This window comes from Mycteria americana, chromosome 6 (assembly GCF_035582795.1).
Source record: "Mycteria americana isolate JAX WOST 10 ecotype Jacksonville Zoo and Gardens chromosome 6, USCA_MyAme_1.0, whole genome shotgun sequence".
NCBI lineage: Eukaryota > Metazoa > Chordata > Aves > Ciconiiformes > Ciconiidae > Mycteria > Mycteria americana.
Window position 1 is genome coordinate 10,252,431 of NC_134370.1, and position 27,078 is coordinate 10,279,508.

The window sequence follows — 27,078 nt, forward strand, 5'->3', positions numbered from 1 at the left end:
GGACATTCAGAGTGATGGCGTTTGTCTTCCCAAGTAACCATTACGCGTGATGGAGCCCTGCTTTCCTGGAGATGGCTGAACACCTGCCTGCCCCGGGGAAGTAGTGAATGAATTCCTTGCTTCGCTTTGCTCACGCGTGCAGCTTTTGCGTTCCCTATTAAACTGTCCTTATCTCAACCCACGAGTGTTCTCACTTTTACTCTTCCGATTCTCTTCCCCATCCCACTGTGGGGGGAGTGAGCGAGCGGCTGTGTGGTGCTTAGTTGCTGTCTGGGGCTAAACCACGACAGTGAGCTAAGTCTCTGAACCATATGAAGTCTCTTACTTCTCCTTTCCTTCCACTGTCTAGGATTACTGCCAGATACCTTTGTGCTGCACCATATATACATCTCCAAGTGAAACACCAACCACTGCTTTCCAGGGGGTTTCTGCCAGAGTAGAACAAAAAAAAGATTCACTTTTCCTTTCTCCTGCTTATGAAGCGTAAACAAAGTGACTACTTTTCACTACTGCAGTCAAAGTCATCTTCTGAAATGCAATGACTAGTTGCTAGGAGAGGTGGTATGTGGAAAAGCAAACAAAAGCCGTGGGAGGACTAAAGCATCAGCAAGTTGCTTTGCACGTGGGCAAATGCTTGTGAAAGTCACACTTGTCCCAGGAAGTCAGAGGACACTTGAGACAGCCACAATCTTGGTTCAGAACTGGGGGCACAAAAAGAACTCTAGCGACCCAAGTGCAAGAGTTTGTCTAATTATTAGATACTGCAAGAATATGATGCAACAAAACCTAAGAGGCAGGAAAAAAAAATCCGAGGCAATTTAAGTGTAATAAAACATAATATAAAAATATTTCACAACAAGTTTAATCTCAAGATCCCTCCAATTTGCACAAAGCCCAAACTTAAAATATATACTTCAAGTGAACAAAAAAGCTGACCCTGTTGCTTCAATAAGCAGATGTCTACTGTGCTCTATGAACAGTAATTTGGCATTCCTTAGTAACATCGCCACTGGATTAGTCAGAAATGACAACTAGGTATCAACTACATTTTAGAGAAATACCGAAGATTCGTTAATAATCTGATTCAGTATTTTTGTCGTACCCCAGAATGGGACTTTTCTATTATGTTGTTTCTATTATGATGTGAAAAAACTTGATGGGGTAGAAATCCTGACAACACAGCTACAGACAAAACAGCTCTAATACAATTTACTTCAAAACAATATTCACAAATGCATATTACACGGTGTAAGTGTAAATAAAGAACTGTGCACATTTAAGTGTTTACCGATTTTAGCAAGAACTACCCATATGCAGTCAAAGACAAGATTCAGCCTTTAATGATACTGAAACCAAGTTTATGAAGAACAATTTTCAGTCTAACTTCAGACCGGAAATTAAGTTGAAAGAAGGCTAATCAAGGTAAGATACAGTTTTTCAAGTCAAATTAATGGTACCAAAGTTGAAGTAAGCTTTACAATTACAATAATTTCAAACATAAGTTTGCAGAATAGACTCACAAGGCAAAAGCCATTCCATAAAGTTATGTGCATTCAACAGCAAAATAAAAGCAAAAAAAGCTTAGCAGCACACAGTGGTATAAAACAAAAAAACAGAACAGAAAGTTTAGCTTGCAGCTTTGAAATCCTTCAAGTTACATACTTATTGCACACTAACAATCCAAGCATACAGATAAATACAGGTCCTTAAACAGCAGAATTTCTACAAAGCCACTCTCATTTTTAAGCTGACAACTACACTTGCTCTTCCAAAAAAGGAATGCCAGCAACCTGGTATACATACAAATGAAACAGCTCATGTTAGATACTTAATTGTCCAACAGTTTTTTCATTTCAGTGAATCCATCTGGATTTCCATACTTGTTTAAAAGGAAGAGTAGGATCTGTTCATGCTTTTTAAGCTGTGGAATAAGCAGGAAGAATTAGAAATACACAATTCTTTTTTTTTTTAAATTGCTGATTTCAGATTAGGGAAGATCCTAAAACTACAAACTCAGCTAAGTCCCATAGTAGTTCAATGAATATACAATTCCTTTCTGCTGTAAAATCTTCTGGAGGGGGGGAAAAGCCAGCAGAATTGTAGCTGACTTCCCCCCTGCTCCCCTCCTTTCTCCCCCCTGAAGAAGAAACTTCCTTGAACCAAATTGATTAAATACTCAAATTAGGACTGAGATCAGGATCTTAAATTTGATTATTCACACATGTCCCAATGTTTATTTCCCAATGTTTTCAGTTACATTGGAAACTTCTGTCTTCCCTTTATCGGTCATGAGACTTTGAGCCAAACTTATCCAAGTAAGGAAGGATGACAGAAAACAGAAAGTGACCAAACTGAAGTCAGAAAAGACATTAGCTAGATCAAACTGGAAGATCAAAGAGATATAGGGGGGGAGGGAAAAGGAGGTTCAACAGCCTACAGTGGGACAGAGAAATCAACTAGATTCAGGAACAGCATCTTTTACTGCCTTCCTGCCACTAAACTGCTGGTAACTATGCTTACTCTGAAGCAGTAAAAGTTTAAGCGACCTTGAACAGAAATGCTCTTTTCCTACCTCCAAAATACCACAGCGCATGTTTTTGCTTTTGACCTTGCTGCCTCTGGCTGGGGAGAGAGGGGGAAGTTCAAACCACCCTTGAAAGGGGTTTCTGTCTTTAAAATTCAAAATTTTGCTCATTCCTCTGACAAAGATCCTCACTTTCAGAAAGGCCAATGCATCTTTCCTGGTATACTTTAGATTACTAAAAGTAACTTAAAATTTAATTTTTCATAAATAGCCCCAGTTAAAATAAAAACCTTAGAAAGCTTAAAACCAGAAAGCTCTCAAAAATTACAGGAATATGCAGTATCTGTAAGAGACACTTCATTATTTTTCAAAAGGAAAAAAAAAATCTTGCAACTGGCAAGCACTGTTACAAATTCCAGTATTCTACTGAACTCAGATTCTCAGCCCTAGTTTTATGACTGAGACTGTGGCACATATTATTGATCTCTGCTACCTGAAATACACATTGTAAGAATTTTCTTACACATGCAGCTGTCTGCCAATTTGTATCCACAGCAAAGCACAGCCATATTGCTGAAAAAAATCCTGCTGCCCTTTCTCCAAATGGCAGTTCATGCAAAACACCACAACTACCTTTACACAATAGACAAAAGTAACACTCCTGAGCCTTAGTACTCTCGGGGTGGGGGGAAGAGCTGTGTGTGTGGCAAAACACAGACTAATGAAGTCTGTGTGATCTATACACTACCCTCCCTCAGTTTCAGGGTGCTCTAATTATTACCATGTATAAAACGAACAGAGAAGTGTCAGGATCTTCCCTTTGCATATCTTAAATGTTTCAGTTAGTTATTATCTCCCTACTCCCATTTGCTTCCTACATAGGGTTTCTTTTAAATTTTGGAAATTTAAAAAAGCGAGTATTCCTTGGACTGAATCTTACTTGCATTTTTAATTCTGTGCAGCAGCATTTGGTCTCACCTCCACTGCCTACAAAAAACAAAACAAGTGAATGAGCAAAATATGCATGGACACTGCTTCCCTAATTTAAGAGGTGACGTGTGGAATTCTCTAAGATTTTTGGAAAGAAAAGTCACTTAGGCATCCCATGTGCCCACAGTTCTTCAAATTAAATTTAAATTAAGAAGTAATTAAGTGAAAGTAAGTACCTTGATGTTCAGTAGGTAAGTTTTCAGCCCTGCAGGATTTGACCAAACCTTCCATTACCAGTTTGTCAGCTACATTCACACTACCATTTTCACTAAGTTTCTCCACTGTTACTAAATTAATATTTCCATTAATCCCTTTCACTGTAATTGTGACGTATTTATTCAATAACATTTCTTTCAACTTGTCAAGTAATAATGGGGACCACTCAGCTTTCTCTATTCCTGCAAAAAAAAAAAAGTACAATCAAGTTTGTTCTATAAAGAATTCCTTTAAGATATGACTTGAATCTTACAAATAATGCTATCACTGTTCTTGAAAATATGCTAAATTTTCCTCATATAAATAGCTTAGATTCTACAGATAATTAACTAAAACATACTTTCTAAAACAGCTTTTGCACTATTAACCAGTATACTATTTCAGCAGATCATCATGGTATTTGTCAGTATTAAGGAATCAACACTATCATCAGGATAGATACAGGTTTATAATGTTCAACAAAACAACCAGTCAGGGTTTTTTGGGGTAGTTTTTTTTTGGTTGTTCTTTGGGTTTTGTTTTTGTTTCTTTTTTACCTGCAAGTGAACACATAATTGTCTGAAAAGGCAGCTTTAAGTAGGAATCGGTGATTGGCAGCACCTTTGAAAGTGGTAAAGTTTCTGTGTTCCCATAGTCTGCATATAGTACCTTCACTAGAGACTGAGAAGCTTTTAGAACAAGAGCTCTGTACCAACGGCCATCACCTGAAAAGATTGGGACAAGAAGAATCACATGAAGTACCATCATACAAACACAGCTTATCCTGAGAACAAGAATCTGTATAGTTTTCCACGAATTTTTAAATACTCTGGTATGTACAAAAGGCCATTTGACAAGAAGCAAGCCCATAGAACAACGGAATAGTTTCCGATTGCTGTATTCATAAAGAGTTAAGTGTTGCTTTCAGAATTTTGCTCAAATTATACAGATTTTTACTACAATACTATTTTAAGGATATCTGCACACTGTATTTCTAGCTCATTACCTTTTTTTCCAATGCATATCGCCTCTCAAAACATAACCAAAATTAAAAAGAAAAAAAAAAACTTTTTTCCTCAATTATCCTGAAGATCCATAAACAAACAAACAAACAAAAAATATCAGTGGAAGTTAAAAACAACTATCAAACATTTAGCTATACTCTTGTGGTCTGCCTAGTATTTTTTTAATTCATCTATCCTGTTTTCCATAAGCTGTTGTCTGATCTAGCACCCAAATTAATTTTCAGCAGTTAACCAGATCTCCTGTAACAATCCACACACAGTCAACATTTAATATTTATGAGTCAACACTATTTTATTTTTTAAATATCAAGCTAATATATCTGCAGAGTGTCCCCTCTTCTGAAAGACTAAGACAATAAATTCAGTTCCCTCACCGTTAAGAATACTTTTGACCTGACCTAGCAGTTCATTAAGTGTGGACAGCTTCCTAGGCTAACAAGGCTGAATGATCCGTTGTCATAGCCAGTGTCACTGGCCCGTGCTCACACAAAGCAACAACAAACACCACACACCCAGGCACTCCCAAACCAGAAGTGGGTCTGTATAGATGCAAGTGCAGTATTGCTCTGCCGTGAATTTCGCGCCCCTGTGCCTCAGGGCAGCAGAAACAAATTTCAGTTCAAACAGTAACTAGCTGTTCTTGCCTCTTAAAGCTCCATACATTTTGCAGGGCACAATCTATTCCTTATTTTCTCTCTCGGACCATCACACGGTTTCTTTGCCCTAAAGATGCAGCCAGGTTATCCTTTGTAACAGAATTAGAAGATCTGTAAAAGCACTTTAAACTTGCCATTTTTCCTTTTTCCAAAGCAAAAAGGAAAGCTGTGTTTTACACTGGTCAAGGAGATAAAAGAACAAATTATTGCCTCACCTGAAAACCTGGCACAACAGGCTTCACCCAGTTTTGGTTTGAAGGGCTGCTTCTTACAAGATTTACAATAGCCTTCTAGTTCGATCAACTGCCTATGTAGCTTCTCTTGATCTACAGAAAAAAAAAGTTGGTAACTAACCACATTTAGGTATAATGAAAAGCATACGTACTTTTAAGCTCCCCTGCTCCCACCTTTGGCATTTTTTATATTTTTCTACTGCCCGAGCTATAGTTCCACATGGTTCAGTTCACTGTAGGCGTTCATTTTATTAACTAGCTTGCAACAGTGACTTCTTACTGGTATTAGGAACAGCCAACACTTTTTCTTACCTTTAGTTTGAACTGGTACAGCATAGAACAACTCTGGGCTTACAACTTCTGTTACACAGACAGATATGGTTTCATCTATTGCCAATTCAATCGGCTTCCACTGCCCAAGTGATGTTTCTAATAGAAATAGTAAGAAAATGCAGTGTACCACTTTCCTCCAAGCAGACACATATTATAAGTAACTGTTACAGAATTATCTTTTTGAATTTTAGACAGCCACATGTCTTCAAGAAGAGAAATCTAAACCAAGATAATTCTTGCTTAATTTGCTGTTCATAAACTATTAGCATGTAAGAGTAGCTGAAGTAGAATACACACCTCAGAAAAGTAAGATATTGGAAAGTAAACATGGGAGAAGTTTCAGTCATAGCCAATTTGTAACTCTATCAAATATTCAAGTAGCATTCATTTAAGACAAACCCAGCAATTTTATCTTTCTCTTTTTGTCTATAATGCCACCTGCAGGACAGCTTGTGTTTAACTAAAAACTCAGAATATAATCAAAACTATACATGTTTATTATTAACTATAGTTAAACAGCAGGATCACAGTTAAAGGCTGGAATACTGAAAATTCTTGTTCAATCTAAAAGTTGACAGTCATTTAATTACCTTTTTTGTCAACAGACTTGTTTGGAAAGTTATTTGTATCTTGTACAACTTCCTTTACAGCCAATTTTTCAGAAGTTAGTATCTCATTGATCACTTTCGGATGACCTGTGGAATTGTCAATAAGCTCTACACCTGCCCCATCTCTGGAAAGGGAAATTACTCTGGCTTGAAGCTTTATCCCTGCAGTGTACATATGAAATCTTGCCGTAGCTTCTGGAATCCATTTGCTATTACCAGGCTTTATACCTAGGAAGTAGGAGAACTGTTCAAAATATCTCCATTAAGTGACTTTCTTCAACATTATATTTTCCTTAAAAAAATATTTTTTTTTTTTTAAAGCACAACTCAAAATAACAAGGCTACTTTTACTACCTTAGGAATACACATTGTACTTCATCCCATTAACTGGCCCCCCTCTTCCTCCTTTCTTCTAAAATAACACATTTCCTCAGGACTCCCAAGTTTTGTTTTCCTCATTTTATGATATTCTACCAAGTAAATCCTTGTGTCTTAGCACAAACAACACTGTTAAGACTGTTTATGAATCAGTTTAATACAGCCTTTTTATCATAAGGAGCAGAAAAGCAAAGTGTTTTAAGAGACAAAAAAAAAAAACCACAACAGCAGAAGAGACCTTGACCAAATGTGGTTTTGAGCTTTTTCCTGTTTCCACAGTTTTTATTTTTAAACCAAGTAGACTGCATTACAAAGAAAGAATAGTTAGTAGAATTTTGAGTGATTTGATGCAGAAAAGGAAGAGGCAGAGAATTGGTAGAAGACTGAGAAACAGCAGTATGATGCCAAACTCTGCAGGAATCAAATGAAACATCTCTACAGAGAACTGAAAGGCCAACTTGCTTCATAAAAACATGAGCTCCTTTGCCTGCAAAAATTTTTGAGGAATAATTAAGTTGCACAAAAGCACATTTACTCCTAGCAAGGCAGCAACCAAAAGCTAGTAAGTACTACAGATGAAGCAGAACTAAATGACAAGTTCCCTTTGACTCGTAAATCAGTAAGTAACCTCCATGCAGATCACTTCCACAGCACTGTCAGGAGCTCAGGAAGAGCCACCATCTTTCTCTTAAATGCAGTCTGCTGTGCAGTAAGGCTAAAACAATGGCTCCCACCGTTTCCAGAGGCTGGAAGCACCACAGACATTTATTACAAAACAACAAAACAAAACAACACCACCCCCCCACCCCCCACCCCCCAAAAAAAACCCCAAACCCAAAACAAAAACAAAAACCCAGAGTTCCATGAAGTCTACCCTATCATCACCTCCTTCCCCCAAAGCAGCAAGTCTCTAAATGCAATAGCTCTTACAAGAGAAAAAATCAATAAGAAAATCCACCTGAGAGCCAGCATTTAATTCCTTGAAATGGAAGTTTTAGGAATGAGGATGAAATGTGCCGTATTTTATCCAGTGGTACTTCCTCAACATTTCCATAGTCCACAAAGCATACTTTAACTGTTCCATCTGAAGTAATGTTTTGCACCAAAGCACGGTACCAGTTACCATCATCTAATTTTAAAAATTAAAAAAAAAAAAAAAAAAAAAAAATTACTTCACATGTTTAGTAAGTTTATCAGCATTTATTTTTTAGTAAATAAATCCAATTCTTTGCTATCCTCTACCAATGCAAACTATCAGATACCCAACTTTATTTTTTTTCTTTGCTTTATGTTCACCTTTTAAAAACAAAAACATTTTAGTCTGTTACTTACCAGAGAAAAAAGCACAGCAAGGTTCTCCATTCTCAGGCTTAAAAACATTTGGTGGAGTTTTCTGACAGTATTCAGACAATGACTTGTTAAGTAAGCTTAGAGCAAGTAACTCTGAAAGTTAGAAAGAAAAAAACCAAAGACGAGATCAATGAAATAAGCTGACTTGAACTTTATCAATACTGTTCACTGTATAGCTTACTTACAAAAAATTTGATAGGAGATTTCCATGAATTTTAGAATTTCATAAAAAAAAAAAAGAACTGTTGACACTGAGTTAACAATTTAACTTACTAGACAGACTTTTATACCAGGAAGAGGTGAGATAGTGAACTAATTTGTCAGTAAATATCAGCTATGATAGCAAAATGACCAGTAATTCTTCCTACTAATCCAACAAGCTCCCTTCACTCCAAAATCTAAACTATATTTTACAGCCAGATAACACCATGGGAATTATCTAGTTCAGCCAGTGCATATGACAGATTATGGGTTCTCACACTGATTGCTTATTTATTTTTTGTATCAAGTCCTTTAAGCCTGCTCTATAACATCACTTTTAGGGAGGAATTCAGTCATGTTTTAAAGGCAATAAGCCACAAAGAATCTATACTATCCCTAGATAAGTCAAGGAATAAACTTCTCTTGCTTTTTAAGATCTGCCCCATATTTTTGATTTGAATGCATTTAGCTTCCACTTCCAGCCACTGAATTTCATCAGGCTCTTTTTCTAGCAGGTTAAAAAGCTAGTGGCTATCAGAAGTCTTTATACATGCAAATAGAGGAACAAGATTTTTCTTTTTTAACTTATCCAGGAGCAAGTCAAGTCTCAAAAGCTGCAGTTTCTAGTTTTCATGTTATTTTATCTCTTTTGAATCTGTAAATTTTTATAAATTATAACAGGACAGAGTACTAGAAGAGAGCTCCAGTAAATATTGTATGGGCACAGGGAACATGTCTCTTATTTGCTATCTTCTGTTTACATATCCTTTGCCTAGGTTATGGTTGCTCTTTTCACTTTTCTCTAAATTCTTAGATTAAATTTCATTCAACTGCTTACCTTCAACATTTTCAGATTTCAATCTCAGAGTCACTACATACCATGATCCATTTTCTCCATCATTCCACTTGTATTCTTACATACAAAAACTCAGAGGTAAGCCTTGGTGCTATAAGCTCACTTGAAACAGTAATGCATTAGACTGTAATAAATTACAAATCAGGAAGCAAAGAAACTAGCAGAAAAATAAGCTGAATAAACTTACCACTGTTATTTGAAATCTGACAGTAGAATTCTCCAGGATTGTACAGCGTACACACTATGACATCTACAGTTTGTTTAAGAGTTAGTTTACTCCACTTGCAAATTCTTTTGCTCGTTGTGTCCTCTAGAGAGGAGAGACAAGAGGTGTAGAGGAAGGAAGAGAAATTAAAATAATTCTTACAGGAAAAAAATTACATATCCTGAATGCTCATTCATGTCCTTGTATTTCTTGTTATAAATAATCCAAAAGACTAATTACCAGTGAGAGCCTCTTTGCAGAATAAAAGCAAGTAAGAGAAATGTGCCAGTTGCTTAATGTATTTGATCACTACTGAGAAGGGCAACCCATAGATGAGTGGTGAAGAGTAATTGCACAAAGAGGTACAGACTAGGTGGCAATAACCTGAGCAAGAGGGACTCTGGGGAACCTTGGTTCCTGGGAAACAGGCTAGGGGGCATAGAAGGAAACAGCTGTCACTGCAAAGTACTGGAAATGGTCTAAGGAGGAGAAAGAGCAAAGAGATTACTAGAAAGACTGGTTGCAGAAATTTGCACTGTATATTATACTCAAGTACCTGAAAGAAGCTTATTACTTAAGCACAAATTGTAGAATAGATCACGTGAAAACTAAGTTATGGCACATTGGAGAAGCCATTGTTTCCGCCATTAGCATATTATTAAATCTTCCTGTATTTTTCACAGCTGTTACGTTTGTTACAGCTTGTGGTAGGCAGCAGCATGCAGAAATACTGTCAGCCTTTTTAAGACTTGAGTCCAGGTGGCTGGCCTCTGACTTTGGTAGACCTTTCCAGTTCTAAGTGTTTGGGTTTTTTCTGAAAATGAAGCTCAAGAAAGTTTTGATCTTCAAGGATGACCACGCTGAGATGCTGTTCCATCTGCCTAGTGTTGTATCTGACAGTAGATTACTTTAGGAAGTCATATTGCCAACAGGCAAAGAAAAAACCCACAAAACAACACAACACCCCACCCCCAAATCAAAACAGGCTCTCAAATCTTCTTTATTTTCAGTGGAATACAAGACTGTCCTTCACACTGTAAGCAACTGCCATATCCCTACTGGAAGGGACAAGCACCGACAGCATATTTTGAGAAATATGCTCAAAGAAATAGAAGCTGGTTGAATTTTCCACTCCAGAAGGAAGAAAGATTGACAAGAAAAATAAAAATCAGCAAATGGCTCAAAGTTTAGAGAAAGCTTTAGGTTGCTTAACAACTGTGAAATATAGTTGTTTATTCTTTCATGTGATGGTGAAGTTTCTTCTAATTAGTCCTCTAAACCAAAAGATACATTGTTTCTTAATTCTGGCAAGTTAATTAAAGTCTACTCTTATACCATGCTGGATCCAGCAATTTAATCACTCAGTTTAAATAAAGCAAACAAGTTAATGAAAATTTATTTTGCAAGTTGACAGAGAAATGTATCTGTTCAATTCCAATTAAAAAACCACAAGTTTTAAAACACTTCAGACAAAAGTTGATAATCTGTTAAGAACCTGCATTGAAAAGCTACCACTCAGTGCGAGAAATTAAAAAACATGAGAAGTAACCAAGAAACCTAAGAAGTACAAAACAGGTCCAGGATGATGCCCATAGATCAAAATGTGTTTGGATATAACCATGAAAGTTACTGTTCATTTGAATTTCATACAAGATTCCTTACCCTTCTGATCAAAGACCACAGAACCATAGAATGGTTTGGATTAGAAGGGACCTTTAAAGGCCACTAGTCCAACCCCCCTGCAATCAGCAGGGACATCTTCAACTACATGAGGTTGCTCAGAGCCCTGTCCAACCTGACCTTGAAGGTTTCCAGGGATAGAGCATCTTCCACCTCTCTGGGCAACCTGCTGCAGTGTTTCCCCACCCTCACAGTAAAAAATTTCTTCCTTATATCTAGTCTAAATCTACCCTCTTTTAGTTTAAAACCATTACCCCTTGTCCTATTGCAACAGGCCCTGCTAAAAAGTTTGTCCCCATCTTTCTTATAAGCCCCCTTTAAGTACTGAAAGGCTGCAGGATCTCCCTGGAGGCTTCTCTTCTCCAGGCTGAAGAAACCCATGTCCTGGCCACAAGGCATTTAGTGAAGAAGATCAAAATTAAGAGATTTGGACATAAGCCTTGACAAAAAGGCTTCCCACAATTTTCAGTACAGATGGATCAGGAGAGAATATACAGTTTTACCAGACACAGGATGGAAAAGAGGGACTTAACATGCTTTATATTAGAGAAGCTAAGAATCTTCCCACAATACAAAGAAATCTGACATAGAATTTGAAAATCTCTCAAACTGAAGCTTTGGTCACTAAATGCAAAATCGGTAATTTAGACATAGCCTTGAAGTTGTATAGCCTACGGCAGTCAAACAAATTTTCAAGGACTGAATATGTGGGTTTAGGTGTAAAATATAGGACAATGAAGATGAAATACTATTTGAGCTAAAGGACAAGGGTGTAAGAACAAACAGGTACCAACTAGTCATATCCTCCTTCAACTGGAAATTCTAAGACGTCTAACAAGAGAAAGTGAAATACTAGTACAGTCTTCCAAAAGTAAGCAATTGCAACTTTTTTATGTATGCACACATGTATACACACACACACGGACACACAAGCAAAACCACAATTTCTTCATGACAAAGTCACCATGGCTAAACTTCAGAGCTGTGAAGGCTAGCGTCCATGAGCCAGACTGGAAAGTTCTTACCAGTTAAGAACTTGCATTCTTTGTACCCACTCTAGTAGGAGGTTAAACAATACCAGTTCAGCAAGATGTGCTCGTACTCACCATTTGCTTGCTTAACATCACTCATTCCGATCATCGGTAAGGCCATCCTCAACTCCTCAGCTGCACAGCCTTTCTCTACAAGATGGCTTGATATATTTATTACTGGAGTAACTGATGCATCTACAAGCTCCACCACAGATCTAGAATTCTCTTTATCCACTACTTTCACTGTGAACACTTTGTCTTTCACCAGTTGTTTCATAAAAGAAACAGCTTTTGAGGTCCAGACTCCTAAAGGTGGCTTTACACCTAAAAAAAAAATCACATAGTATGGAAAGGTTCTGAGGACAGTCCAAGTCTCAACAATATGTGGAAAGGTACAACAACAGTGTTTAAAACAACAGATTAAGCAGCAGATATAGCAGAAAATCTGACAAAGATCATGTACAACTAATCTATTTCATAAAGAGAAGTGTAAGTTCAGATTTAATACTTCCTTAGTATGAACATCTGTAAGAAGTGTCAGTCTTTTGGGTCTCATGAATACAACCTTTAGTTTTGAACATTAACTGTCTCTCAGCCAATGTATCTGCTACTATAAGCTTCTTCCTCCTTAAATGTTTACTCCTTATGCTACTAAATTTATTTCTAAAATGCAAGTTATAACCACAACTTTATAATAACAGATTGGCAGAAGTTGCCTTCCAGAAAGATATATTTTATGCAGCAGTAATCCTTGACTCTAACCAGGAAAAATCTCATCTGATCACTTTTTTGTGTTCATGTTGTGTTCAGGACCTTTCTTAATCTTAGAACACTCATTATGAGCTATAGGCATCATGATTTGCCCCAGAAAAGAGATTTCTTTAGGTCACATTCCATATGCATCAGTTCTATCTCTACATAGAAGGGAAGCATTGTTTCATGTTTTCCTCCCAAGTAAGAAGCTAGAATGCTGCTCTGAACTATACCAAAAATTTGAAAAGCAGGTTAAATACCAAGTATTGTAAAGAAAGGATAGACATCAAGTATTCTAAAGGAAGGGTACTGAAGCAAAGAGGTGGACTATCTTGTATAGTGATGGGAACAAACAGAAAATAAACAATTTCCAACAGCAGGTTAAACAAGTATGTAAAAAAACAGATTATGATTCTGGCTTGAGACAGAAGGATGAACTAGGAAGCGTCAATGTCCTTTCCAACTTGACAGATTTCACAAGCCTATGGAGAGGAGTCTACCAGTAGTTTCACTAGATTTGCCCCAGGGGAGGGGACAGATACAGTTCTGAATTTCAAGATATAAAATGAAATTTTACCTTCCCCTGCAGGGTTAGAACCACAACAGATTTAAGAATTCCAGAAATTCAGTAGGTGACTGAATTTTGTTTAGAGCAAAAGCACATGCAAAACCTAACAGATATGTTAATATAACACAGTTCTCCAAACATACAACTGCAGGTCACCAGGTACATTAGGAAAGATTTGTCATGTTTTGTAGATATACCACAACAATTAAGAATTCTGTAAATAAATGCCTACTGTTATCTCCATCCTTCCCCATATTTCAATATAAGATACTACAGGTGTGATTGTTATCTAACCCCACTAATTTTGCCTCTATCCAGTTTGAAACAGCTTATCATTTATTTCATACCTGCCAAGGTACATCTTATGGCTTGAGCTGGCAAGTCCATTAATCTTGGAATCATAGGACGAAGTCTAGTCAGCGGAAGAACTTCAAAATTACCATAATCTATATAGCCCGCCAAAACAGTGTCTTCAGAAACATATGCTATAACAGCAGCACGATACCAAAGATTGTCTTCTAGAAAGGAAGATACAGATGTTCATTGTAGTCGCTTTTAACTTCTGAGAACAGAATGGTTTTTTCAGCAGATCAATATAAAAATACATCAATCTCAACATAAAACAGTAGCATCACAGTTTACACAAACCTTCACAAAACCCTTATGGACGCAACATCTACCACCACTACCCCTCGTATGAGTTGAGCGTTGCAAACTCATTCTTTCCATAAAGACCTCCCCCCTCACAAATACATATTGCAACAAAGAATTGACTACATTATGTGGATGTAGTGCTTAAGTTCAATACATTTAAACAAACAGCAAACAGTACCTCAGCTGACCACAGTGACATGCAATTCAAAGGCCACACAACAGATTTAATAATTTAAGTATTTTAATTCAACTAAAATATTTGAGAAATAGAAATACAAGCTTACTCGAGTTTATCAAGACATCTGAGGTACTGAACTGACAGCTTTCCCTAGCTAGGCACCTGAAAACAGTGCCTATTCAAATGCCAAGACAGCTTATTGGCAGTACTAGCTTTTTCCGAGTGTGCAAAAAACCATTTATTTCAGCTTATCTGTTCAGTCCCACAGCTAATTTATTCAAAGCAGAAAAACCACAGGAAACAGAAAGAAGTAAGTGACCAGGAATGCTTATCAATCACATAAAGAAGTTATAGCAGCAACATTTCTGACCAGAGAAAAGGCATAAGAACAGCAATTGTTAAAAGCTGGATGAAAAGGAGAATGATCTGTGAGGAAGATTCATCTTCATCCTACTGCACTCAGGCAAACAGGACTTCAGATTCTAATAAATAAAAGGTATTTCTTTCATACAGACTTACCAATTCCTAGCACAAACACTGCTTTATGCAGAATACTAGCCTATGTTTAGGCAAGAATCAATGTTGTCATGAGACTTGTAGAAACTTGACAACAGTGATAACTGTCAGGTGGAAACTAAGTTATGAACGTACAATTCCAGACTACCAGGTCTTGGCTAGCTGACTTCTCAAAGCGTTATTTATCAGAGCAGCATCGTTACATATAATCCCATTTCTTCTGTCCCTGTTTTGGGGTCTAAAATTCCAAGTCTATATTTATTTCCAGCCACAGGAAATAGTGCTCACCAACATCTAAAAAAACAAATTTCTTCACGGTCTCTTAAAAAGCTCCTTTATACAAAAGTGAACCTAGTGTTAAGAGTTTGCTCAATGAAGGGACCATTTTGTGGGCTTTTTTTAAACTAGTATTTTATAGATGTCATAATTTGCTATTAAAAATTTTTAAAAATCAATACCAAATGCTATCCAAAGCTAAAGCCAGACACAAATAAAATAAACTCTATATGAAACAGTTCTAAACATAATTATAAAATGTGTTTATTTTGGTAATAACTCAAAGTGACATAAATTAAGAGCCATATTTTGCACTCCATTTTTACCTGTGAACTGGGCACAGCACACATTTCCAGCAGCAGGACGGAAAGCTGGACTACTGGGAAATTCGTCACAATGTTCATTAAGAGACACTTGAAGTTCATCAAGTTGACCTGATGTTAAAATATATAGGTTTTGGAACATACACCATCTTGTAATTATTACAAAAGCACACAAATCTTAAGCTCAAAGCCTGGAAGAACATCTTGTAGTATAATGGAGATTATTTCACATAATGTGTAACATAATACCAAAACAGCGATAAGCATAGGGCTCTTCAATCAGTAAGATGGAAGAGAGTCCTCATGCGAGTCTGAGGTATCACAGTGGTAAAGAGAACAGACAGGAAAACCAGTCACAGACCATTTCAACACAGGAACAAAACTGAAGCCAGTAGGAATTGAAACCAAGCTAGTGGAGGCATGCTAGACAGAAACCAAGGAAGACAGCTCTTCAAACAACAGGCAGATGACAAGTGTCATTTCTCACACTATGCTTTGAGTCTACCTAGAATTCAAAGTCTGCACAAGTACACAGAAGAGAAATCTTCTTCTGAGGGTCAGGAGATACACCAGGTCACATCCAGCTGCAAAAGCCCTTCTAGCTGGGAAAAAAAAAAAGTGCTGGCTCGGACAGCGCTAGGAGGACACATCCCACAAACTTACTCTGCTCTTACTCTCCCCCAGACATCTGTTTATGGGCACTGTGGGAGATGCACAAAAAGTCCCTGCAGCCTAGCACTCTGACTCTAGTGTTACTTAGGTGTTATGTTTTACTGTATCAGAAGATACCAAAGCAGGGTTTGGACACTATTATCTGGCCTTCTCATACTCAGATATTCTCCCCACACTAAGTTACAAAGAAGTTCAGTCCACACACCCAGCCTATAAGGAAACACTCCCCTCCAGTGGTAAAGCAACAAGGCATTATAGGAATAAACAAAGCAATTAGAAACTCACATGCATTTCTGGAACACAAGAGAATGTATTTAACATTAAATATTTGTGATACACATTGATTTCAGATTGCTAAAATCCACGCCACACCATCTTTCTACTTTGCACTACTCAGACTGCCCACAAATTATCACCTTACAGGTTAGTAAGCAGTATTAATAGCTAATGCTGCCAAAAATATCCTGTTACAACACCATGGCTCTTAACTGACTGAGGCATGGCCTAAAGCTACAGGGAATCACCATTTTGGGTCAAACTACAAGACCAGCAACGCCTCCCTCCAGCCACTCTCTACTGAAGAGAAAAATGCCATACTAGGTATTTTACATCCCATTTTCAATGTGTCACTTACGGGCACTGTGTATCTGCTGACAGAAAAAGGTTTCTGGATTTTGAACGCAGGAAACCACACCAGAAAATACATCTCCGATACACACAGAGACACACTCTGCTACTGAATTAGCACAGGGAAGGAATTCTTCATCTTCAGGTATTTTTTCTTTACTTCCCTTAGAATCGTTCTCTGACACTACATTAAAAAAAAAAAAAAAGAAAAGAGGTTGCTGATCAAAAGCTAGATGACTTTGAAAATTTAAACACGCTGAAGCAGTTTATTATTCTTGCTGACTCTTTGGACTTTGAAGGCTCCTGTCATATTATCCATGAAATTAATGCTCACATAATCATCACTACACAAGTTCTCTATACTATTAAAAAGCATATGTGCTACTGTCACTAGTGAGCTGAAGGAAGCTCCACCAGCCAATGTTTTTAAGTAGGAGGTGACATTAGTGAATAGCTAGAATATTTAATACATTCAGAATATCATGCAACACGGGAAGACCTAAAATTCCCCAAGTTTTTTCCATCTCTTAGTAAGAATTTTGGTTTGCTTCCTTACCTCTTGGAGAGTCTCCTCCTTTGGCATTACTTCCTGGGGTTAAATCAGACGTCATTTCTAAAGGTACTTTATCTGGGCAGTCTCCTAAAATAAAGACGTAAGAAACAAAGTTATTTACCATACAAGATAGTCATCATTTAGTTTCATTTCAGAACCATCTACTGAGCCTGACCCTATCACAAGGTGAGCACCTTCTACTTATTTGTTGAGCATTTAATATGCTTAGAATGCAAAATAAAAGTAGTTTCAGCGTAACTCAACTACTTGAGTTTTCCGAAGACATTCACAGCTCCAAGACCGTTTGACTAAAAAAAAAAAAAAATAAATAACAAAGCAGTAACAATCAACATTTACTCATAGTCAATGGAGACTGTTAGCTTAAAAACTGATCACACTTTTCAGACACAAGGATTCATAACTTACCTCCATATTTACAACCCTGAGTATGCAATGAGTTACCAAGATTTACAAAGAAATCTTGAGTTTCTTAGCTATTACATATTCCATTTCTGATGTATGAAGCAGTATTCCAAGCTTTCAATATAATTATTTTCAACTGAAAACCTGAATACAGGTGTGTAAGTTGCTCATAAAGTCATGGAATAGATGCATGCAACATTTCATGAATGCAGTGATATTTTTGTGATCTTCTCTCCAAGAGGTTGGCAAGTTATATTGGTTTTGCCATTAGTATGCTATAAAGCAACCAAATGTGAAATATGCCCAGCACAACCCTGAATCAGTTGAATTTACACAGGACTAAGGTGAACCATCATTTTATAGATTACAGGGACTATGACATGGAGATAAGCTTCCTGCACATCAGGAATTTTAACAAGCTAAGAGAATGAACCATCACTTCCTTTGAAGTTTCTGTGGGCTGCATATCAGTGAAAAGAATATGCTCTTAGCACTATATCGTTCTTGCTCTGCAGCCAGAAAGAAAACCAAACAAAATAGCCCTCCAAATAGTGACAACAGGCACACCTTCTGTGATCTGTGTATTGATCTGGTTCCACAAGCAAAGCCATCCCCTCAGGTCAACTGAAAATGTGAATTCAGACTCCTCAAAGGTCAGGTGCTCTCCTTGTCTCTATCCACTGAGGCTTGCTAAGTTAGAAATATAAACATGCTTAGAGTTCTCCAACTAGATACAACAAGATCCAGTGGTTGCACTTTCTTTGGGATACTTTTTAGTGAGCATGTACGAAATATAACAAAAGCTGGTAAAATCCTTAGTGGAACTAGAAACTGAAACTACCATTTTTAAAGAGTTAAAAATGCATGAGATAAAAGGAACAACATGGTCCCAAATTTGCATGCATCTATTAAAACAGAAAAAGAAAGAAGATAATCCAGAAAATACTTAATTTATTACAATTCTACTGGAAAAGTAACCTTACTAAAATTTAAGGTTATTAAGCATAACAAAATATTTCGGGTACAGACATTTTAAAGTGACCTCTATATGGAAAGGTGAAGAAAATTAAAAAAAAAAAAATAAAAAAGCAAGGGGCAGGTTGGGAGAGTGACAAGATGGAGGAGAGCAAAAGAAAAAAACTCTCTTCTTTTAAAGGTATCGGACAGGGGTAGCGGTAGGGACAGTGTACACGAAAGACTTATCAATTGTATTGGGTTTTTTTCCCCACACTACCAAGTACTTACCAAAATCTGGAAGAACAACATCTACAGCAAAACTCAACATCATTTCCTCCTCTAATACGTCAACAACAATTACTGAACAGTGCTTTCCCATAAGTTGGGAAGAAATGCTGGCAATGCCTTCATTCCATCCTTTTTCTTTTGGATCATAATTGGCAAAGGAACACTTAATGGCCTGGAAAGAATTACAATCAGAATAAGAGGAGATAGGGGCTGTTTGCCCTGTAGAAAAAGCAACTAAGTAATTAAGGCCCTCAGAAATATCATCTTGCATATAAAAGTTAAAGCTGCTGTTGGAATTTGAAGCACTATCAATTCAATTAACTTCTTTACAAGAGAGTTAAGAATTAGGAAATTAAGTTCAAACTGTAAACTACATTTCCTCTAATTCTCCCACTATTTATGCTGTCTTATGTAAGGCATGGTTGTATCACACATCACATCTGACCACGGGTGCACGTCCTAACTTGCCCTCAGCAGACACTGAGGGCTTTAAGCCAAGATTGAAACAGCTCTCAAAATTTTTTATGGACGCAGCAGAAAGTCATATGAACAAGCTATGAAAGACTATTCCAATAGCTGTTAGTCATAGTTGTCACTGGCTGAAAGAATGCTTCTCTACTCTTCTTTGTGCATAGTTAAACATACTAGGTTAACTCACCAATTAAAGCTAGACCGTCTATTTTGTAATGGAAGACATTCACATAGTATGGCAATGAACTCAGACCAACAGCTGTCTTTACCCCAAAGTTTGCCCAAACTACAAACGATTTTTCACTACTGCATGAGCCCAGATCAGAATATGCAGGCAGAATACCTCCCCTGCTGTCCTCTAGTGTATAAGGGACATGTGGACCTAACCACCACCCTGCAGGGTTTTTTTTTTTTAATCAGCTCAGAACCCAAGAATTCTAGGACTAGGAAGAAAAAGCCAGACAGCCTTCCTCACTCCTATAGAAGAGCAAGGGAACATTTCAGAAGGTGAACTTAGTGTAGTATAGCAGTTTTTATGCATCACTTTCACTAAACACAAAATACAGCGTGTTACACTGAGATACGAGTTACACTCATTTCAGAGCTATTCATTTAAAATACCTCAGCTACTGTTAGGAAAATAGAACTCACGCATGGAGGAACCAACAGTTCGATGTCTTTGTGCAGAGCTTTAATCCAGGAGAGCGGAATATTTTCTTCATTTCCATGATCTATATAGAATATTTGGGCTTTCTTTTGCAATATATCCACATCTTTTACCAGTGCTCTATTCCAGGTCTGTGTTGGAATAAACTATAATCTCAGTAAGAACACAACATATTTTGCTTTACTTCATCAGATTTGTTTATCAACAAGAGGCACTGGCCAATTCTGAAGCGACTCAAATGAACACAACTCACCGTAGTGTTGACTGCTGTGAAAATAAAATTCTACTCCTATGGATATTGGCTACCGTACAGTAAATTAAGAATCTGCTAACAATGGAGGAGAAAAGGAGGAAGAAATACAAAAAAGGGGTGGGAAGGGAAACAGGAACTAGATGCGGCTGTAGAAATGCAACCAGAAAAGTCAGGTAAGAAATGAAGTACGAATAAATTCCTTAATTAAGCACAGTCATATTTCAAACTGTTCTAACTATTATAGTTTGAATTTGCTAAGAACACACACAGCCTTCAAGCAACAGTAGGACAAACAGCGCCTACAGGGCTCAAGTACATAAACACACAGAAGTAAACTTTTTAGAGGGGAAAAAGAATCAGTACCTTAAATTTGAGTTCCAGATCTTATAAAGCTAGTTACTACCACAATAAACTGATCTCTAATTAGCAGCCTTCACTGGTAGAGACATAAAAGCAAAACATGCAAAACACAATGAGTTCAACATCACATGGTTATTTTATGGACAATCAGATGTTACCTGATCCAATGAACACCTTGCAACACAGACTTCCCCTTTGATAGCAATATATTGCTCTTGAGTAACTGTGTTAGAATAATAGTCTTGCAGTTTCACAGAAAGTTTACTGATCTGGTCTAAAACTTCTGGAGAACTCATCTGTATATAAAATTCACTTGGACTCTTGAACTCTGTTACTGTACCCTAAAGAGAAAAGCCATAGTAAGTGATAGTTATGCAAGAACAACCTACAGTGTATTATTCAGGACCAGTGTTCATTTCAATAAATGCATTTCATCCTATACCTGATTTTGTTCTTTTGTTTCATATCTAGCAGTAATTAACTGCAGGGAACAAAACCAGTTATGTTCACCTTCACAGAAATAATCTTGCTCACTTATTCCCACCTGGCCCCGCTTGCATTTATGCATCTTCGTAAAAATAAAGGAATTTTACATCTGAGCAAAATGAGACAAAGAGCTGAGGTGACACGCAGCTATATATGCTTAACAAAGCTTCAAATGCAACCTAACAAAGCATTGTAGGATTCTTCCAAAATAAAAGTACCTGTACTTCCATAGCTTTTTCGATCCCTAGAGTCTGGAGATCCGAGAGCATTATTTTCTTGATGTGCTCTTCTGCCTTGAGAGAATCCACAGAAGTTGAATTACCCTATTTAAAACAGCTACAAGTTATGTTTAAACTGGAGTTGCTTTGCTGTACCTCCCCGTAGTAACAAAGAAAAAAAAGAGCTTTTTATCATTTCAAGAAACACGTAAGAGTGCTTTGATTGACTTTCAATAAGAAGTCTTACAGACTTTGCATAACTCTTGAAAATTACTTAAAACATCACAGAGGTATACTGAACAATGAAAAACAAGTGCTGAAGTCTCACACATTCACCTCTTCCTTTCACACCTGTTTTACAGCCAATTCAGCTATATTTGCTGCTTACGATTCTCTCATAAATAAAAGGAATTTAACTCCACCTGCTTCCTTGTAACCTTAACACCAGAGTAGATTATAGCTACTCCTTTAACTGCAGGCATCCATTTTTAAAAAAGTCTAAACATTTAGTGTAACCTGCCTAATGCATACCACCTGTGTCTGTGACATCCTAAAAACATTAGAAAAATAACCTCATACACATCCTTAGGGAAAACCTCTTTTACATGTGGACCAACATACAACAGACAATGCATGATGACTGAGATTACTGTTGCAACTGCCAAATTAATTGTTTACTTGCAACAAAGATCCTTCTAGAAGATTTTCCATAAAAACACATCTCCCAGTACAACAGCAAAATACATTAAATATTGTTCAATATGCAATATAAGCTCTCTTACTTCTGCAGAACTTGAGTTTCAGAAGACGAACCAGGGAAAAATAAAACGTGTTCTTTCAAAATAAATTGGCTACAAATTGTTTATTCATATTGTACATCCTCTTGATATAAAGGTCCCTCGCTATCAGCTGATCAGTTTTATTAGAACACAGTCACAAGTACACACACAGCACAAACTTATCAGGATGAACTAACAGAAGTTCCATGACCCAAAATGAAGCCTCCTTTCTAAACTCCTTCAAAAAGTTAAAGAGGTGAATGAGCTACTTCAAGGAAGTGTATGACAAAGGAGTTTTCTTGTACACTGCAAACATGAGGCTAGTTGGAGGTATGCACATTTACTCGCTTTCATAAATATCATCCCAAGAAACCATGAAGACAGCAAAATGATCTCCTGCAGAAGAGTTCGCAGGAAGATTACAGGAAATGTTTGGCTGAAAGTCAGATCAAGAGAGGCTTCAAAACATTACAAAGGAGAACTGCGTCATGTTTAATTCCTGCCATAACAAAGAAACAAAAGCTTATCTACATCTGTTACTATACAATACTACATCAAATGTATTTCTCAGATAATTTACAAGGCTCCAAGCATCAGCTCATGATCTACGCAGAAAGCAAGACACCAGAATTTTTCTGAATTGGACAAGCTACATCTGTTTCCTTCCTAAAATATTTCTCTAGCAAGACCATACATGTCTTGATTTTTAACTTTTTCACAAATGTTTTTTTCAAACAAAAACCAAGTTGTCTGATAGAGTTGCTAAGGGCTCTAGAAGTACAATATTTTTGAATGCTTCTCCCAGTACCTTTTGATTTGAAGCACTGATCTTTCTAAAAGGAGTAGACTATAATCTTTGGAACTTGTTCCTTTCCTGTACCAGTTAAATTAAGCATCTTGCAACTAGCTCACAACAGATCCATTCAAGACATAGTGAAAATTGTATTCTATACCTTAAGATAAATTCCCTTCTCGGTTTTAGCAGGTAACTTGTCTCCATTATTATTACTTACACTGTAATCAAAGAAAAAGATGTTAATTTTGAAGAACCGAAGACAGACAAGTAGCATTCATAACACCTACTTGCAAACAGAACAAAAAGGCTGTGTTCATAGCATGTGGTTTTTGTCAACCCTTATTCCTCCTCCAAGAAAATGCAGAATGGCAAATTTGTTAGTTCCCTGTCATGCAACATCTGGTGTGTTTTTCCTGATGCCATCAACAAAAAAATAAATTAATTTTGATTAAAATGGAGAAAAAATCTTACACTGTTGTTGTGGAGTTCTGCTAACGCTGTAATCCCAAGCCAATAATAAGTAATATCCAGATAACATATATACAAGATTGTCCCTGTGTCCCCCCCATTCAGTCACTGTAGCAAAACTTGTGGAAAAAAAAAAAATCTCTTGTAAGCTTTGATTATGGACACCTGGTTGCAGATTCACTGAACTGCTATCATCACTCCTTGCTAGAGACTGTCAGCTTAAATGCTCAGATCACTCCCCTAGACTGTTCCAAAGCCAGCCAGTCAACTTGTACCGTGTCATAACCTAATGGTGCTTACTTTAATTGAAACAGATTAGGGAGTGATCTCTTGAGCCTCTAAACTGGCATGTCAAAAAGTGATAATGAGCAGCTAGAGAATGGCCTGGCTGAGACAACTTCTTCTAATTGCAGCTGTGCTCATCAGAGATAAAATATCGATGAAGTTCACTGAGGCTACAGTTAGATTCAAAGGGTGCCTCTTTAGAGTCTGTTAAATGCAATCCATTAACCACGCCACTGCTGAAAAGCAGTCTCATTTCTCCTCCCTTCCCTACATCATCAATGTGACAAGCTGGTATTCTTACTGCATGCTCACATAGTTCTGACACAAGTAAAAATAATGCAAAAGCTTTAAGTCACACTACACAACACCTTAAGAACTCCAACAGTAACTTTCAAGTCACCCTTCTAAAGCAGCAGACCTGAGTTTTCTGACAAGTATGAGATAATGCAGTACTAGCCTAAGAATAAGCAACATATTTTACTGTAATAGTGCCTTTACAGGGTCATTTAAGTTGTATTGGGAGGGATATTGTCTTTCTGTAAAGATTATTTGGCAGAACTTTTAACAAACTTACTTCTGTTTAATTGGCTCACATACAACGCTATGTGCTGGCCAATCTTTCTTCTGACAATCTGCAGAGCAATAGTATATTTGCTTGCATTGTGAACATCTGAGGGATCCTAAAAAAAAAAGAAAAGTCAGAGAGAAACATCTATATCAGAATAGACAACAGCTGTTAAGATATAGACTCCATGTATTATTTAATAACTGCTTTACAAGACAGTTCCATTACAGTTCTAAGCACATACAAATAGGTATTTGTATTCACATATCGCTATCAGACATTACTGCCCCCGATGTCCCAAATTCCTTCTATATTTAAGAAGGGAAAAAAAAAAAAATTATCGAGATGCTCTTCTGTATACCAGTTCCGTAACTCCAACTATGTTCTGAATAGTTACTATACTTGCATCTGAGAGAGAAAAATATACATCCATTTTAAGGCATTTCTAAGCAAACTTTCTGATACAGTTTCACTGATAAATATACTGTGCATCACAGACCACAGGACAATAGGTACCTACCAAACAGACCACAATGATGGCAAGTCCTCGTTTGAGGGGGTGATATTAATGAACTAAAGAGACTCTTATCATAGCCAATAGAGAAAACATTATCAGAGGAATATTGCAATTTCTTCAGCTTCTCATGAATCAAATCAGTATGCGACACCTGTGGAAGAAAAATTTTAGGTGATTCTTACCAGAAAAAAGCTGCTCGTTAGGGTAGAAATATTCTAATATACCAAAATGTGACAACAAAAAGAGTCAAAATCTCAAAGTTCTAGAAAGAGCAATATATGCTTATCATTTCTGCTATCTAAAAATGCTCAGAATATTTGGGGCAATTATAAAGTGCAATAACTCACCGTATTTCCTTTACCAGTTGCAGCTGTCAACAGCAACTTCCTTCTACCAGTTATGCCTTCCATGGAATTTCCTACGAGCAGAAGTATTTGCAAAAGGATCTGATTTAACGATGCTAATACATGCCCGTGTTACGGATTATTTGCAGGAAGACACAAGGCTCTTATCTACTCCTACTATTCTGCTAGCACGTTTGAGCAAATGGAGATGCTAGGACCACAACACACTCTGGAAGTCACTTTTTATCACCCTGATACTATGTTTATTCAAACCTACTATCAGTGGTATTATTAAAGCAACAGTTTCACAGCTCTGTGCTTATCACTTGATCGAGGTCTTAATGTCCTCCATCCATATATTTGTTTCAATTAAAGTGGTTCATCAGGGACAAAAAAAAAATGTACGTAATTTCCAATATCCATAAGGCAAAAATTCAGAATAGGCAATTTTAGAGTAGCTGAAACAGTACCAATTTCTTTCAATACTGTTGAACATGTGGTCTATGTTAAGTTTATACTTATGCATCGTTTTCTCACACCAAGTATTCAGAAACAAAATACGCTGAAACAAGAGATTTCAACCTTCCAGTGAATGCCTTATAAGCCTTGTGGTCTTTCAGTGAGTTTATTCGTTATCAAACAACTCTTACAAGACAAACATTCAGCTAGTTCTGCATACCAATATAGTAGGAACTATGTTTTTTTAAGCAGGCAACTCATTTACCCACAAAAAGTTTGTTTCAGTTGTACACTACACATGCCATTCTGAGCTTGTTCCAGTCTGGTGGGCTTATTAGCCCAAGTTCTCCACCGAGCCAACATAAAGCTTACGTGGCCTTTTTTCCCCACCTGGAAGCAAGTTCATCTTGTAAACTTTGCCTAAACTAAAACTCTTGCCTAACATGAAATAAAATTTCATGAACACTCCAGACCCAAGATGGCTGCATACCAAGCTATCTCAGATCTCCCAGATTCAAGTCTTTTTTCCCCCCCTATTTGGAGTAAAAGAGAACATGGATCAGACAGTACTGAGGCACTGTTGAAGACAAGAAACATTGCTGAAGGAACTCCAATTCCCACTACACGTACCTGCACCAAATTCCTCAGTATGCCAATTATCCCATTTTTTCAATTATCTAAGACATTGCAGCCCACACAAGTTTGGATAATTAGGACTTAGCTGTATTTATAAGCAATACTCATACCGATGATGTTTATCAATAATCAAGCAAATACACAGTTACAGAAGAACAAAGTCAAGATACATTTATCAAGCTTTGCTCAAAGTCTCTCTTTTATTGCACTTGTGCTGCAGTTAAAACTTTCTAGACTGTTTCTACACTTGGCAAAAAAATACCCTGCGTTGTTTGTTCACAAAATTCTGATTTTTGTTAGATATTTCTGAAATTCAGCCTCGAAACCGAGAGCTTTTCAACAGGAAGTTGGCATCTGTGATTCTGCTGCTTTAACCTCTACCTACAGCTTTATTACCTTTGTTCTTCATGTGAAGCGGTTCTGCCATCATGCAAATGTTCACATCAGAGTATGACGAAAGGTGGCTGTAGGCCAAGTAACTACAAAAGCACGGATTTAAAGATTAATTCAGGCAGGCACACAAATTAAATATTTTAATATTTTTAAGTCACGTTCTGAAGCTGTATTTAAGCATCAATGTCAGAAGGCTAATTCTCCACTGTTTAATTTGCACAGTAAAAAAGTATAATACTTTCTGCATTAAAGATATAAGCAACGAACACTCCAGATTAAAAGCAAACGACGAAAAGTCCTTTGAGAGGAAAGCACAGAGGAGCAGTGG

At 37.1% G+C, this 27,078-nt stretch overlaps 1 protein-coding gene across 1 annotated transcript; it reads right to left on the bottom strand.

Annotated features, from left to right (window-relative positions):
* Positions 1-1,828: 1,828 nt before the first annotated feature.
* Positions 1,829-26,787, bottom strand: TDRD1 (tudor domain containing 1). Its single transcript, XM_075504055.1, has 24 exons — positions 26,754-26,787; positions 25,266-25,336; positions 24,922-25,069; positions 24,411-24,516; positions 23,241-23,301; positions 21,509-21,613; positions 20,963-21,145; positions 20,176-20,322; positions 19,054-19,225; positions 17,389-17,472; positions 16,840-17,016; positions 15,537-15,644; positions 13,934-14,104; positions 12,341-12,589; positions 9,537-9,659; positions 8,275-8,385; positions 7,901-8,071; positions 6,547-6,792; positions 5,936-6,052; positions 5,606-5,716; positions 4,267-4,434; positions 3,691-3,912; positions 3,465-3,511; positions 1,829-1,921 (listed from the first exon to the last, which is right to left on the bottom strand). Exons 1-24 carry the CDS (start codon positions 26,785-26,787, stop codon positions 1,829-1,831), a joined length of 3,225 nt encoding a protein of 1,074 aa, XP_075360170.1.
* Between the last annotated feature and the right edge of the window lie 291 nt (positions 26,788-27,078).

Excerpts from the sequence above, each read along its gene's own strand:
- TDRD1 (XM_075504055.1), bottom strand. The coding sequence starts at position 26,787 with ATGATGGCAGAACCGCTTCACATGAAGAACAAAG. Across the intron at positions 21,146-21,508 it reads AAAAAGCTATGGAAGTACAG|GGTACAGTAACAGAGTTCAA; the intron begins GTACTTTTATTT and ends TTTTCTCTTTAG. Across the intron at positions 15,645-16,839 it reads TCAGCAGATACACAGTGCCC|GTCAACTTGATGAACTTCAA; the intron begins GTAAGTGACACA and ends TTTTAACATCAG.